We start from the raw sequence: 13199 nt of genomic DNA, 5'->3' as shown, positions 1-13199 counted from the left end.
TCCCCCTTGATTTACCTGTCCGAGACTCACTTGTGCTTGTAAATGAAGAGTTCTCACCTGTTGACCTGTTTCCGTTTCACCTGTCCTTGTTAATTAATCGTTTATACCTGTCTTACCTGTTCACTTCTCTCTTCTTTTTTTTTCCTTCCTCTTCCTTCAGTTCACCCGCACAAACTAGTTAATTAAGTACATCTCTCTTGTTTCTTTGTTTGGTAATGTACAGGTAATGTTTTATTTAATTATCAGGTGAGTTTAATTAGCATCACTTATGTTTAATTCACCTTTTGAAACTATTTAATTGAAGCGTTACGCAAGTCTTGTTTATTTGCTTGTTTGCTTGCTTGTTTGTTTGTTTTGTTTGTTTACTATTTCACAGGTAACTTTTTATCCCTTATTACCTGCCCACTTAAGTTGATTCACCTGTTCATACTAGCTAATTAAAAGTCCACACCTGTCTTCCTTGCTTGGTATTTCACAGGTAACGTCTTTTTAGAGATATACCTGTCCGTTTTAATTAAGAGTTCTCACCTTGTTCACCTATCCCCGTTTCACCTGTGTGTTTTAAGTTCACTCCTTGTTTACCTGTTTGAGATTCACCTGTTCAAACTAGCCAATTAAGAGTCCACACCTGTCTTCCTTGCTTGGTATTCCACAGGTAACGTCTTTTTAATCATCACCTGCACACTAAGTTGACTCACCTGTTCAAACTAGCCAATTAAGAGTTCACACCTGTCTTGCTTGTATGATATTCCACAGGTAACGTCTTTTTAATCATCACCTGCACACTAAGTTGACTCACCTGTTCAAACTAGCCAATTAAGATTCCACACCTGTCTTGCTTGCTTGGTATTCCGCAGGTAGTCTCATTTCAATTAACCTGGCCACTTAAATTGATTCACCTGTAAAAACTAGCTAAATGAGAGTTTACACCTGTCTTAATTGTTTGGTATTCTGCAGGCAACACTTTTTTTTATATTAATGGTCATACCTGTCCACTGCAATTAACACCTCCACCACACCTGTACAGACTAGTTAGCACCTGTCTTAATTGTGGGTTTTTTTTTGGTATTCAATTGGCAACACTTTTTATATATCAATTATCACACCTGCCCACTCCAATTAACACCTCCACCACACCTGTACGAACTAGTTGATTAAGTCCACACCTGTCTTAATTGCTTTTTTTCACATGTAATGTTTTATTAATTATCATACCTGCTCACTTTCACTATTCTCACCTGTACACTTATATATTTTCTCCTCCACCTTACCTGTAGAGACTTGTTAATTAAGACTTCACACCTGTTCTGTTTTTGTTTGTTTGTTTGTTTGTTTTTTTGCTTTTTCACAGGTAATTTCTCACAATCACACCTGCTTACTTGATTCTGATTCCATAACTTTTTAATTAGTCTTACCTGTCCATATTTAATTTCCTTCACTTTACCTGTACAAACTAACTAATCAAGAGTCCACACCTGTCTTGTTTGCTTGTTTGTATTCACAGGTAACTCCACTAATTTATCATGCCTGCTCACTTTCATGATTCTCACCTCCTCATTTGCATACTTTCTCCTCCACTCTACCTGTGCAAACTGATCATTCAAGAGTCAACACCTGTTTTAATTGTTTTTTATACAGGTAGGTTTTTCATTCATTTATTATACCTGCTCAGTTTCATTAATCTCACCTGTACACTTCAATAATTTATCCGCCACTTCACCTGTACAAACCAGTTAATTAAGAGTCAACACCTGTTTTAATTGTTTTTTATACAGGTAGGTTTTTCATTCATTATTATACCTGCTCAGTTTCATTAATCTCACCTGTACACTTCAATAATTTCTCCTCCACCTTACCTGTACAAACCAGTTAATTAAGAGTCAACACCTGTTTTAATTGTTTTTTTTATACAGGTAGATTTTTATTCATTATTTTACCTGCTCACTTTCACTAATCTCACCTGTACACATCAATAATTTCTCCTCCACCTTACCTGTACAAACCAGTTAATTAAGAGTCAACACCTGTTTTAATTGTTTTTTTTATACAGGTAGATTTTTATTCATTATTTTACCTGCTCACTTTCACTAATCTCACCTGTACACATCAATAATTTATCCTCCACCTTACCTGTACAAACCAGTTAATCAAAAGTCCACACCTGTCTTGTTTGTCTGCTTCTTATCACAGGTAACTTATCATCTACACACCTGCCCCCCCTCCCCCACCCTCAGCCCTCCACCTCACCTGGCCAAACCTGCTTATTAGTATGCTCCACCTGTCTTGTTTGGCCTCCTCTTCCTCCCACACGCAACTTTTTTTTTGGATTTCACGGCTGTCTGGAGCAAGGAGGGAGAGACTACAATAACACCTGTCTACCTTGCTTGATTGATTGTTTGCACGTGTGTTTGTTTGGTTTGCCTGTCTGTCTGTTTTTTTTTTTTTTTTTGTCGTCTGTCTGTTTTGCTGTCTATGGTTGGTTGTCTGTCTAATCGTCTGTTTTGCTCATCACTGTCTTGTTTGTCTGTTTGTGTCTTGTTTATATCTTTCTTGTTTACCCGTCTCTGTTTTGTTTACTTGTTTACTTTATTTTATTTTTTTCTACATCTCCATTTTATTGTTTTTTTTTTCTACTTGTTTTGTTTTCTTTTCTAGCAATTCTTTCTTTTTACCTGTCTGGTTTACCTGTCTGTTTGATTTACCTGTCTGTCTGATTTACCTGTCTGTCTGATTTACCTGTCTGTCTGATTTACCTGTCTGTCTGATTTACCTGTGTTTGATTTACCTGTCTGTCTGATTTACCTGTCTGTCTGATTTACCTGTCTGATTTGTTTGCCCATTACCTGATCACACTAATTAACTCAACCACTTACCTGCGAGTTGGTTCATTAGCACCACACACCTGTCACTGGCTTGCTTAATGGGTGACTTTATTAACCTGTCTCACCTGTTCACTTTGACTCCTCTGCTACACCTGTATAGAGCTAATTAAGACTGCTCACCTGCCTTACACACCTGTCAATTGTTCTCTTTTCCTCAATTATTTCCTCTCGTGCGCCTTTTCTTTTTTTCTCTTCTACTTTATTTTCTCTCTCTCTCTCTCTCTCTCTCTCTCTCTCTCTCTCTCTCTCTCTCTCTCTCTCTCTCTCTCTCTCTCTCTCTCTCTCTCTCTCTCTCTCTCTCTCTCTCTCTCTCTCTCTTCCAGTTTTGTTCCTTTCGTTTTCTCTCCATTTTCTTCCTTTTTTACTTGTTTTTCTTCTTTTTTTTTCTTGCTGTACTTTCTCTTCATCTTAATTTCTCTTCCTCCATTCGACTTTCTTTTTTTTTTTTTCATAGTTTCCCTTCCTTCCTTCCTTCCTTTCATCCTTCCTTTCTTCCTTCCTTCCTTTCATCCTTCCTTCCTTTCTTCCGTCCTTCCTTCCTTTCTTTCTTCCTTCCTTCCTTCCTTCCTTTCTTCCTTTCATCCTTCCTTACTTCCTTCCTTTCATCCTTCCTTCGTTCCTTCCTTTCTTCCTTCCTTCCTTCCTTCCTTTCATCCTTCCCTCCTTCCTTCCTTCCTTCCTTCCTTTCATCCTTCCTTCCTTCCTTCCTTCCTTCCTTCCTTCCTTCCTTCCTTCCTTCCTTCCTTCCTTCCTTCCTTCCTTCCTTCCTTCCTTCCTTCCTTCCTTTCATCCTTCCTTTCATCCTTCCCTCCTTCCTTTCATCCTTCCTTTCTTCCTTCCTTCCTTCCTTCGTTCCTTCCTTTCTTTCTTCCTTCCTTCCTTCCTTTCATCCTTCCTTCCTTCCTTCCTTCCTTCCATCCTTCCTTCCTTCCTTTCATCCTTCCTTCCTTCCTTTCATCCTTCCTTCCTTCCTTCCTTCCTTCCTTCCTTCCTTCCTTCGTCGTGTTTTCTCTTTTTCTTGTGCGTTTTCTATTTTTTTTTGGGGTACTCTCTCTCTCTCTCTCTCTCTCTCTCTCTCTCTCTCTCTCTCTCTCTCTCTCTCTCTCTCTCTCTCTCTCTCTCTCTCTCTCTCTCTCTCTCTCTCTCTCTCTCTCTCTCTCTCTCTCTCTCTCCAGCTTTCTCTCTCTCTCGCACCTGTTTCCTTTTTCCTTTCCTTTCATCCTTTCTTTCATTTCTCTTTTTATATGAGAGAGAGAGAGAGACAGAGAGAGAGCAAAGATAATTGAAAGGAAGTGTCAGAAACCACCTTTAAACGACCTTGAGAGAGATTTTCGTATGCCCGTGAGATGAACTTTCTTTCTTGGTTATGTTGACCGTTTCCTTTCTGTTTCTCTCTCTCTCTCTCTCTCTCTCTCTCTCTCTCTCTCTCTCTCTCTCTCTCTCTCTCTCTCTCTCTCTCTCTCTCTCTCTCTCCCCCCCCATGCCTCCAGCCGTCAACTTTCTCTCCTCTCGCATTCACTCTCCATATCTCCTCGGTACTCTTTCTCCTCCCACCCACGACTCTCCTCCTTGCTCCGCCCACTTTCCTTGGTGTGCCCATCTTCCTCCTCCTCCTCCTCCTTCTCCTCTTCCGCCGTCTCCTCCTCCTCTTCCTCCACCTCCTCCTCCTCCGCACAAAGGCCGGGCAGCGGAAGTCCCTCGCCCGCGGCCGCCCTGAGCCTGGAGCAGCGCGGCGCCGCGGGACGGGCAGTGAAGGAAGTGTTAACGTGCATCACTGCGCGCACACACACACACACACACACACACACACACACACACACACACACTAATGCTGGCTCCTCCCCAGGTGGCCCTGACGCGCCTGGACCACTCGCCGCAGAAGGGCAAGGGTTGTGTTGGCCGCAGCGGCGCGCTCAGCCACCGCCGCCCTCCCTCCCGGGGCTCCCGCCGCTCCTCCGCCGACAGCCTCCACCTGCTGCAGGACCAGCACGGCCTCGACGAGAACGAAGACGACGCCCCGGCCCCGCCGCCCACGCGGGTGGTGAATATCGAGGTGAAGCTTGAGGCGCCGCCCACATCCCAGCCTGCCCGCCCCGCCGCACCGGAGGGGGGCGAGCACGGGCGTGACGCCCCTTGGGCACCCCCGCCTCAACACGACGCCCGCCAGGAGCTGCGGCGCCGCCTGCTGCAGGGCCGCGCCCGCAGGACGCCCACCGGCGGCTCCAACCCTCTGCTGACCAGCGTCACGTCCGAGGCGGAGGAGGCCTTCCGGAGGATCAAGGAGGAGGTGGCGCGCCTGGCCGCCAAGCGGAGATCGTCCAGCGACCTGCTCGACTCCCGCGCCGGCAGTGACTTGCTGTGGAGTGGCGACGACTCCGTGGGTGATTCGGCCAGCGTGGCACTTGGCCGCGGCGGAGAGGAGCAGCGCTCGTCCTCCGAGGCCGACGTGGTGATAAGCGACCGGGAAAGCGTGGCCAGCTCCGGGCAGGTCAGCCGCCGCACCGTCATCACCATCAGCTCCAAGAAGAGCAAGTCCGCCAGCAGCCTCGCCAGCTCCCAGGACTCGGCGCCGCTTTGGCTGCGGGACCAGCAGACGCGCCGCTCCCTGCGCGGGGACCGCCAGCCGCTGGAGGCGGGCATTAGCGTCTCCATCGTCAGCCGCGACGCCACCTCGCGCATGTACGTGCGCCAGAGTGACGCCGAGGACAGACCATCGCGCGCTAGCGCCTTCAACGTGCGCCAGACTATCGAGAAGCGTCAGATCCAGCAGGAGCGGCGGGAGCGTCGCGCCCTCAGGGAGAGGATCAGAGAGCAGCTGCGCAGCTTATCCGAGGGCCGCCAGCGCCGGGACTCCTCCGGCTCCCGCGGCTCGTCGGGGCAGCTGAGCGAGTCTTCAGCGCGGTCCAAGTCTATGAGCTCGCTGGACCAGGACCAGGAAGAGGAACGCAGCGAGTCCCCGCTGGTCAAGGTCCAGTCCAGCCCCACGCTCGAGCGTGAGAAGGAGGCGGTGCTCACCTACCTGTACGGCGCCTCGAACTTGGCCGAGGACCTCCGGCCCCCGCGCCCCACACCGCCCCCCAGGACCTGCTCCGAGCGGCGCGAGGCCCCCGAGGGGGAGTGCAGCGACCCCTGGAAGTGGTCCCGCTCCTGGGACCCGCTTAGGACCGGCCGCGAGGAGCCTCCGCCGCGGGACTCCGCCGCCAAGAGTGCCGAGTGTGTCGCTGGTGTTGGACTCGGCGGCCGCGGGGCAGACCGACCCAGCGGGGCCCGGGAACACTCCCCGCCCCGCCCCGCCTGGCGCCGCCACCTCCCGGAGACATCCTGTGAATCGTCCAGCCCCTGTGACCCCACCGGACCGCCGGTGGACCTCACAGAGAGACGCGAGCCTCCCCAGGGCAGGGAAGACCCACCCCCGGGGCCACAGCCAGTGCCTCCCCCGCGGAGGAACAAGCTGAGCCTGTCCACGGGACACATCAAGCTGGAGGAGGAGGAGCAGCCCCACTGGGTGCGGCTGGCCAAGGAGCGGCGCAGCCTGCGGGCGGCCCGCCAGGTGGAGCAGCTGTCAGACCGCGCCTCCACGGCCAGCCGCGAGCCGGAGTGGGTGGGCCGCGCGCGCCGCAAGCTGGAGTCCCTCAACGTGACGCTTACCGCCACCACGGACGTCAGCTGCGGCAGCTCCTGCGTCACCGAGTCGTCGTCGGCGTGGAGTCGCGGCGGCCTGGACGCCCTCGACGACTTGCGCGAGGAGACGACGCGCATCGGGCAGGAACTGGCGGAGGAGGCGGCGACGCGCGTGGAGGCGGAGCTGGCGGTGGCGCGAGACTCCTCCAGAATGCTGGAGGCGCCCGCCGAGCCCGCCGGGGACACCGCCTCGCCGGAGAGGCCTCGAGTGTCCTTCGACGCCGCGGCCACCGAGGCCTCGGACGGAGACTCCAGCAACCGCAGACTGCGGCCGCGACGTGCCCCGAGGGAGGAGGTGCGCTTCGGGGACCTGAAACACGACTGGGGCGGCGCGCAGAGCCGAGCCGCCAAGACGGTGAACGGCAAGCCGAAGGAGATGCGCTTCGGCGAGGTGCAGGTGAAAGAGGCGGCGGCGGAGGACGTGGCGGCCCCGGAGCCCCCGCAGCCCGCTCCCAGGCCCCGCGCCAACAGCTCGCCGGCGGCACCGGCGACGGGGACAGCAAGCGGCCGGTGATGCGTTTCGGCGACACGCCGCTCAACCCTGTTCCCGGCAGCCGCGCGGCCTGGCCCAGAGCTCCGCCAAGGTCGAGTCGGGGGCGGGGCCGGACCCAACGCAGATGACAGCCGCGCAGCTCAACCAGAATGTGGAGGAGTACGACTTCCCGGTGCCGACGGGCCGCGAGGACGCCTCGGAGCTGCTGCACTTCCTGGAGGAGAGTCTGCGGCAGGCCGAGGCCGTGCCCGAGGTGGTGTCTGCTGCGGACGAGCGGCCGCGGCCCAAGAGCATCCTGAAGCGGCGGTCCGTGGAGAGCGTCGTGCAGGAGCTGCGGCGCGAGGCGGCGGGCGAGGCGCGCCACAAGGTACAGCACCACCACCACCACTCCCACCACCTCCACACCTCCTCCCTAGACTGGGACTGTGTAGGTAAGGGAGGCGCCGCCCACGCCCCGACCACCACCATCACCACCACTGCGGCCACCTCCCCCAACGCCACCGCCACCACAACCCACACCCCTCCACCCAACACAACACCCACCCCCTCCCACACCCCCACAGCAACCCCCGCCGCCTCCGCCACTAACGGCAGCTTCTTTAACATCAAGCTGCGCCATGTGTCGCCTCACGCCAGGGAGCAGCAGCCCGCCACCACCACAACCCCCTCCCCCCTTACCCCCCCGCCCACTAACCACGACCCGCGACCCGTCCCCTCCGAACACTCGCCACACAGACGGCCCCTCAGCTCACCCCCACACAGCGACAGGGCGCGCCGCTCCCCCTCAGGCAGCAGGAGGTGCGGAGGGGCGCGGGGCTGCTGGAGGCGAGGGAGAGGAAGGCTGCGGAGGACGACCACGACCAGGAGGCCAACGAGGACGACGAGGAGCGGGAACGACACGGCGCCAGGGAGCTGCTGCCGCCTCCAGCCTGGGCCACGTGGGGCTGGCTGCAGCCTGGCCTCCTCCGGTGTGTGTGTGGGGGTGGGTGTGGGTGTGGGTGTGTGGGGGGTGGGTGTACATAGCAATACGTGACAAGTGTATGTGTGTGTGTGTGTGTGTGTGTGTGTGTGTGTGTGTGTGTGTGTGTGTGTGTGTGTATTTTTGTGTGTGTGCGTGTGTCCGTGTACATATCAGTACGTGACAAGAGTGTGTGTGTGTGTGTGTGTGTGTTTTTGTGAGTGTGCGTGTGTCTGTGTACATAGCAGTACGTGACGTGTGTGTGTGTGTGTGTGTGTGTGTGTGTGTGTGTGTGTGTGTGTGTGTGTGCTGCACGGCATGCGTGTGACGTGTGTTCGTGGCATGGCACAGCTAACACCCGCGCGGCGTGGCGGTGGAGGGTCTACTAACTCCCGCCCTCTGTCTTGCAGCCCTGGCCCGCCCCTCCCTCCTAACACGCCTCACTAACCGCCCCAGCCCCGCCTGGCTTCACTAGCACCGCCGCCGCCCACGCCGCCGTCGCCGCCGTCCAGGCCTCGCAGGACAGCCCCGCAGCGCCGCCACTAACCCGCCGCTCCCACCGGTACGCCTCTACTTAGCCGTACCCGTGGTGCAGCGGCCCACTAACCCGGCGGCGGCGCGGCGCGGCGCGGCCCGGCGGGGCGTGGCCGGAGGCGGGACTGTCAGCGGCGCGGCGCGGCGCGGGTGTGGCCGCGGGAGCCGTGTCATCATGTTGGCCTTGTTTGCAGGGGCGGCCACTCACCACCCCCCCGCCGGGCCCAGGGGGCAGGACAGCGGCCCCCAGGACACCCCACCGCCCAGGCCATCAGTCCCCTCGTGCCCGCGCCCCGCCGCCAGCCCCCCTGGCCTGCCGCCGTCACCCCCATGTCGCCACGACGACGTGGCCCCCGAGAGTGACTCTGTCGAGGTGACCGACGCCTCGGCCCGCCCGCCCCCCATCGCCTTCCCCCGGGAGCGGCCCCGCTGGGCAGGGGGGGGCGAGGGCAGGCTGCCCACACCCACACACCCCGGCACACACCCCACACACTCTGCCCACCCCGCTGCTCACCACCACCCTCACCTGCTGCTGCCAGCCCCACCCCCTGCAGGTAAGATTGTGACCTCCCAGGGGCAGCATGCCGCCCCTCTTCCCCTGGGGCGCCGGGACGGCCTGGAAGGGCACGGTAACGCGCCTCTCTTCCGTCTTATCCCCCCCCCCGCCCCCGCCTCACTGCTCACCCAACACCACCCCCTACACCCCCTTGCACCCCCTCCCGAAGGATGCATGCAGCCCCTTGTACTGCCTGAGTGTGTGTGTGTGTGTGTGTGTGTGTGTGTGTGTGTGTGTGTGTGTGTGTGTGTGTGTGTGTGTGTGTGTGTGTGTGTGTGTTTGCTTTCGCGTGTGTGTGCGTTTGCATATGCATGTGTGTATGTGTGTGTGTGTGTGTGTGTGTGTGTGTGTGTTCTAACGAGCATGTTCCTCCACAGCCGGTGAGCCCCGCAGCTCCGCCCTTGCCGCCCCGCCAGAGCACGACTCCGGCCCCGCCCCGGCCTCCAAAGCTAGGCTGCACAAGGAGTCTGTCCTGCCCGGCCACGACCCCGTCGCCTGCCCCGCCCCACAACGCGTTCCGGTCCTCGGCCTCAGCCCCGACCCCGATCCCCGCAGTCCCGCCGAGGCCCGACCCCGAGGGCTGCCCGTAGACTCGGTGACCCGCCCGCCCCGCAAAAAAGAGGAGGAGGAGGACCTTAAGGGTACGGGGCGCGGCGACCCCCTTGCCACCTCCATGACCCCCGGGGAAAGGCGACCCCGGGAGGCGCGCCTCAGCGGGGAAAGTAAGGCGCTTAGTCCCTCCAGGCCCTCCGCTGCCCCGCCGCCCCACGGTCCCGCCACGCCCACCAAGCAGTCCCGCGGCCGACCCCCGGGGGAGAGTCCCATGCCGCGCCTGGTGCATGTGGAGGTGGTGGACGAGGAGACAAGACGCGGCCCCCGCAGGCGCGAGGAGAGGCGGGGAGGCGGCGGCGGCCTGCTGGAGTGGGAGGCGCGGCAGCGGCAGCGGCTGGAGGAGGAGGAGCGGAACCGCTTGAACCTGGGACTGTCGCTGCGGCCCGTGTCCAGCCGCATCAAGGAGCTGGTCAGGATGCACGGCGCCTTCATGTCCAGGTTCAGCCGCGACAAGAAGACGGACATCAACGGCACCGTGGACGGCGCCGACGACATCTTCTTCCAGAAGATCCCGCAGGACCCCTCCACGCGGCCCCCGGCTCCCCCGGCCCCCACCCCACCATGCGCTCCCCTACATGGTGAAGAAGATCCTTAGCCCGCCGCAGACCCCAGCCTGGCCCCGAGCCGCCCGCCCCACGCGCCGCGACCACCCCAGGCGTCGCTCCCTGCCCGCAGGACAAGCCCGCCCGCGGAGGGCCAGCCCTGCCCATGAAGGACCAGTCCCGCCCCGCGGAGAGTCAGTCCCGCTCCCAGCACACGCAGGGCCAGCCCCGCCCCGCGGAGGGCCAGCACAGGCCCTCGCAGGAGCAGTCCCGCCTCACACAGGTCAGCAACCCACAAGAGCAGCCCCAGCCCCCGCAGGACAAGCCCCGCCCTGCGCAGGAGGAGCAGCCCTAGCCCCCGCAGGTCCAGCCCAGCTCTCCGGAGGTCCCCTTCGGCGCACCGCACTCCAGGAGAGAACCGACGGGTGGCCCCGCCCCACGGGGTGCTCACCGAGAGCAACCGGCAGCCCTCCCCCGGCGGGGAGGCGCGGGACTCCCTGCGGCGCCGACTGCGCTCCTCAACCTCGCCGCGCGTCGCCGGCGGCCCGGTGCCTCCCCTGACAAGAAGGGCGGCGTCCACGGCGTGGGGGAGGCCGCTCTCAGGGCCTCTGAAATCCTGGCGGAGCTGCGCCGCGCCGCCCACGCCTCGTCGGCCACGCCAAGCTCACCCAACACGCCTGGGGCCGCCAACACGCCCTCCGCCGCCCCACCCCGCCTTGACGTAAAGGACGGGGCGGGGGAGCCCGGCAGTCCCGAGACGGGGGACGTGGCGGGGCGGGGCAGCATCAAGGACCCCGAAGCCCGCCGGGAGTGGCTCACCAAAATGCTCACCTCCTTAGCCCCTGACCCCGCTCCCCCGCCCACACCCTCCCCCAAGCTCCCTGCCGCCTCCTCCAGACGCCCCAAGCCTCACCTCCCGCAGCACGCTCTGCTTAACGCCGACCTGCCCCGCTGCCGCCCCCGCCACCCCCGTCGCCCCGAGTCGAAGAGCCTCAGGCGTCCTCAACAGCCCCTCCAGAGCAACCCCCGCCAGCCCCCTCCAGACGACGCCTCATCGCTCCCCAGGGGAGGGCGTGAGCCCTGTGGCCCCCGCAAGGAGATCTGCCTTGGCCTCGCTCAAGACCCACGACTCCCTCGCCCCCTCCTCCCCCCCTCGAACACTCTCATCCAGCCTCACCGTTACCCTCGGCCCCCCCACGTCCCCTCCTCAGCCCCCTACACCGCCGCCCCCCGAGGACCCGATCACCCCGGCCTCACCTCCCGTGCCCAAGACTGCGCCCACCACCTCCACCCCCGCCCCCGCCTCCGACGTGGACAGCCCCGTGAAGGGCCCTGTTAGTGGGCCGGACGCCCTGCAGCAGGGCAGCAGGCGCGGCCCCGTCAGCCTGGCGTCCATCCTCAGCGACTCGTCGCGGTCGTCGTCGCGATGCTCGTCGCCCCTCGCCTCGCCGCGCGCCTCGCCGGAGCGCCTCCTCAAGCGGGACGCCGCGGACGTGGCCGCCAGGCTGGGCGTCATCCCGGAGGGCGCCCTGCGCGGGGAGCGCCGTGGCCGGGGCCTGGGCGAAGACCAGAAGGAGAACATCGCGCCGCTCTCCAAGCTGAGCGGCGGCGAAGACGCGGCCCCCAGCGTGGCGGCACCCTTCAGGTCCTCCTTCAGACTGCGGGAACGCAGCGAGGAGCGGCGGAAGGGGGGCAGGAAGTGGGGAGAGGAGGACGGCCCCGCGCTGAGCCGCCGCACCGCCCTAGCTGCCCCGACCGTCACGCTGCGGGCAATGGCGGCCACGCCCCTCAGGCCACACGCCGACGCCACTTGGCCGCCGGCCCGCGCCGAGGCCTCCGCCAAAGGTGTGTCCGCGGAGGAAGCCACAGGTATGTCCAGGAACTCTCGGGCGAGGGCTTCCCTGCGCCCCGAGTGCCTCAGGACAGACTCCGGAAGCAGGAGGCCATCGACGTCCCCGGAGTCAGGCGACGGCCCCGACAAGGACCCTCCGCGGGGCGGCGCCCCCGTGTCCCTCAGCGACATCTTGTCCCGGCGGGAGGGTGGCGGCAGCCCCGAGTCACCCGCCTATAAATTTTCACCCAAACTCTCGTTCTCGGAGGAATTGACGCACCTGAATCACAGGTACCGACGCGACGCGGCGGCGCCCACCAGCCCCACGGAAGCCGCCGCCCCGCCAAGCCCCGCCCCGCCGAGCCCTGCCCCGCCGCCCGCTCCCGCGGAGGCTGAGTCGGCTGCCGCCGCCCCCAGGCCGAAGCAGCGCCTCAAGCAACAGTTGTCCACGGCCGGGGCCGCCGTGGGGCAGAGGCGCCCTAAGGAGGGCTCCTCCGCCCCCCGGGGCGCTCCGCGTCCCACCACGCCCTCTTCCAGGAACAAGGTGGTCCGCCGTAACTCTAGTCTGAAAAGGAACCGCCCTGAGGATGCCCGAACGTCTCTCAAGGCCAAGAAGGAGCGAAGGAACTCCGAGGAGGACTCTGCCCACGAGACGGTGGTGGAGGCCGGCGGCGGCGCCACGCACACCCGCACCACCGTGAAGCGCTCCCGCCTGCCCGCCCCGGACAAGGTGCGTCTGTGCCCAGCAGCCCCCTTCACCCCCTCCCCCCCCCCCTGATGTGGTGCTGGGTAACCTCACCTCCTCAGTCCTCACCCCTCACTCCCCATCACCCATCTTACATTGTTGAGATGCCAAGTAACCTTCCACCCCCTCACCCCCCTCTCACGCTTTCCTCCTCCCCGCAGGCCCGCCCCGTGAGTCGCTCCGGCAGTGGTCGGTGTCGGCGGGAGCCAAGCTTTCGCAGCACCGCCTCGCGAGCCCTCGAAGACTGGGCGGCGTCCACCTCTGTGCCGGGGAAGCTCGTCAAGAAGGTGAGGCGCGGCGTGCTGACCCTCCCTGGGGCACGCGGGCAGGGCGGGGGGGCGCAATCTAGTTAAGGGGGGAACACG

The 13199-nt window shown here is 60.5% G+C and overlaps 1 protein-coding gene across 1 annotated transcript in view; it reads left to right on the top strand.

Moving 5' to 3' along the window:
• LOC127010192 (mucin-19-like) overlaps window positions 1–13199 on the top strand; it is a 44277-nt gene that overhangs the window by 26966 nt on the left and 4112 nt on the right. Inside the window, 10 exon segments of the mRNA XM_050884068.1 lie at window positions 4729–7008; window positions 7011–7110; window positions 7113–7765; window positions 7819–7989; window positions 8610–9102; window positions 9467–10279; window positions 10312–10606; window positions 10670–11068; window positions 11136–12819; window positions 12996–13121. Coding sequence (XP_050740025.1) covers window positions 4729–7008; window positions 7011–7110; window positions 7113–7765; window positions 7819–7989; window positions 8610–9102; window positions 9467–10279; window positions 10312–10606; window positions 10670–11068; window positions 11136–12819; window positions 12996–13121 — 7014 coding nt within the window.

This window comes from Eriocheir sinensis, chromosome 42 (genome assembly GCF_024679095.1).
Source record: "Eriocheir sinensis breed Jianghai 21 chromosome 42, ASM2467909v1, whole genome shotgun sequence".
NCBI lineage: Eukaryota > Metazoa > Arthropoda > Malacostraca > Decapoda > Varunidae > Eriocheir > Eriocheir sinensis.
This window is presented reverse-complemented; position numbering and strand designations above follow the sequence as displayed.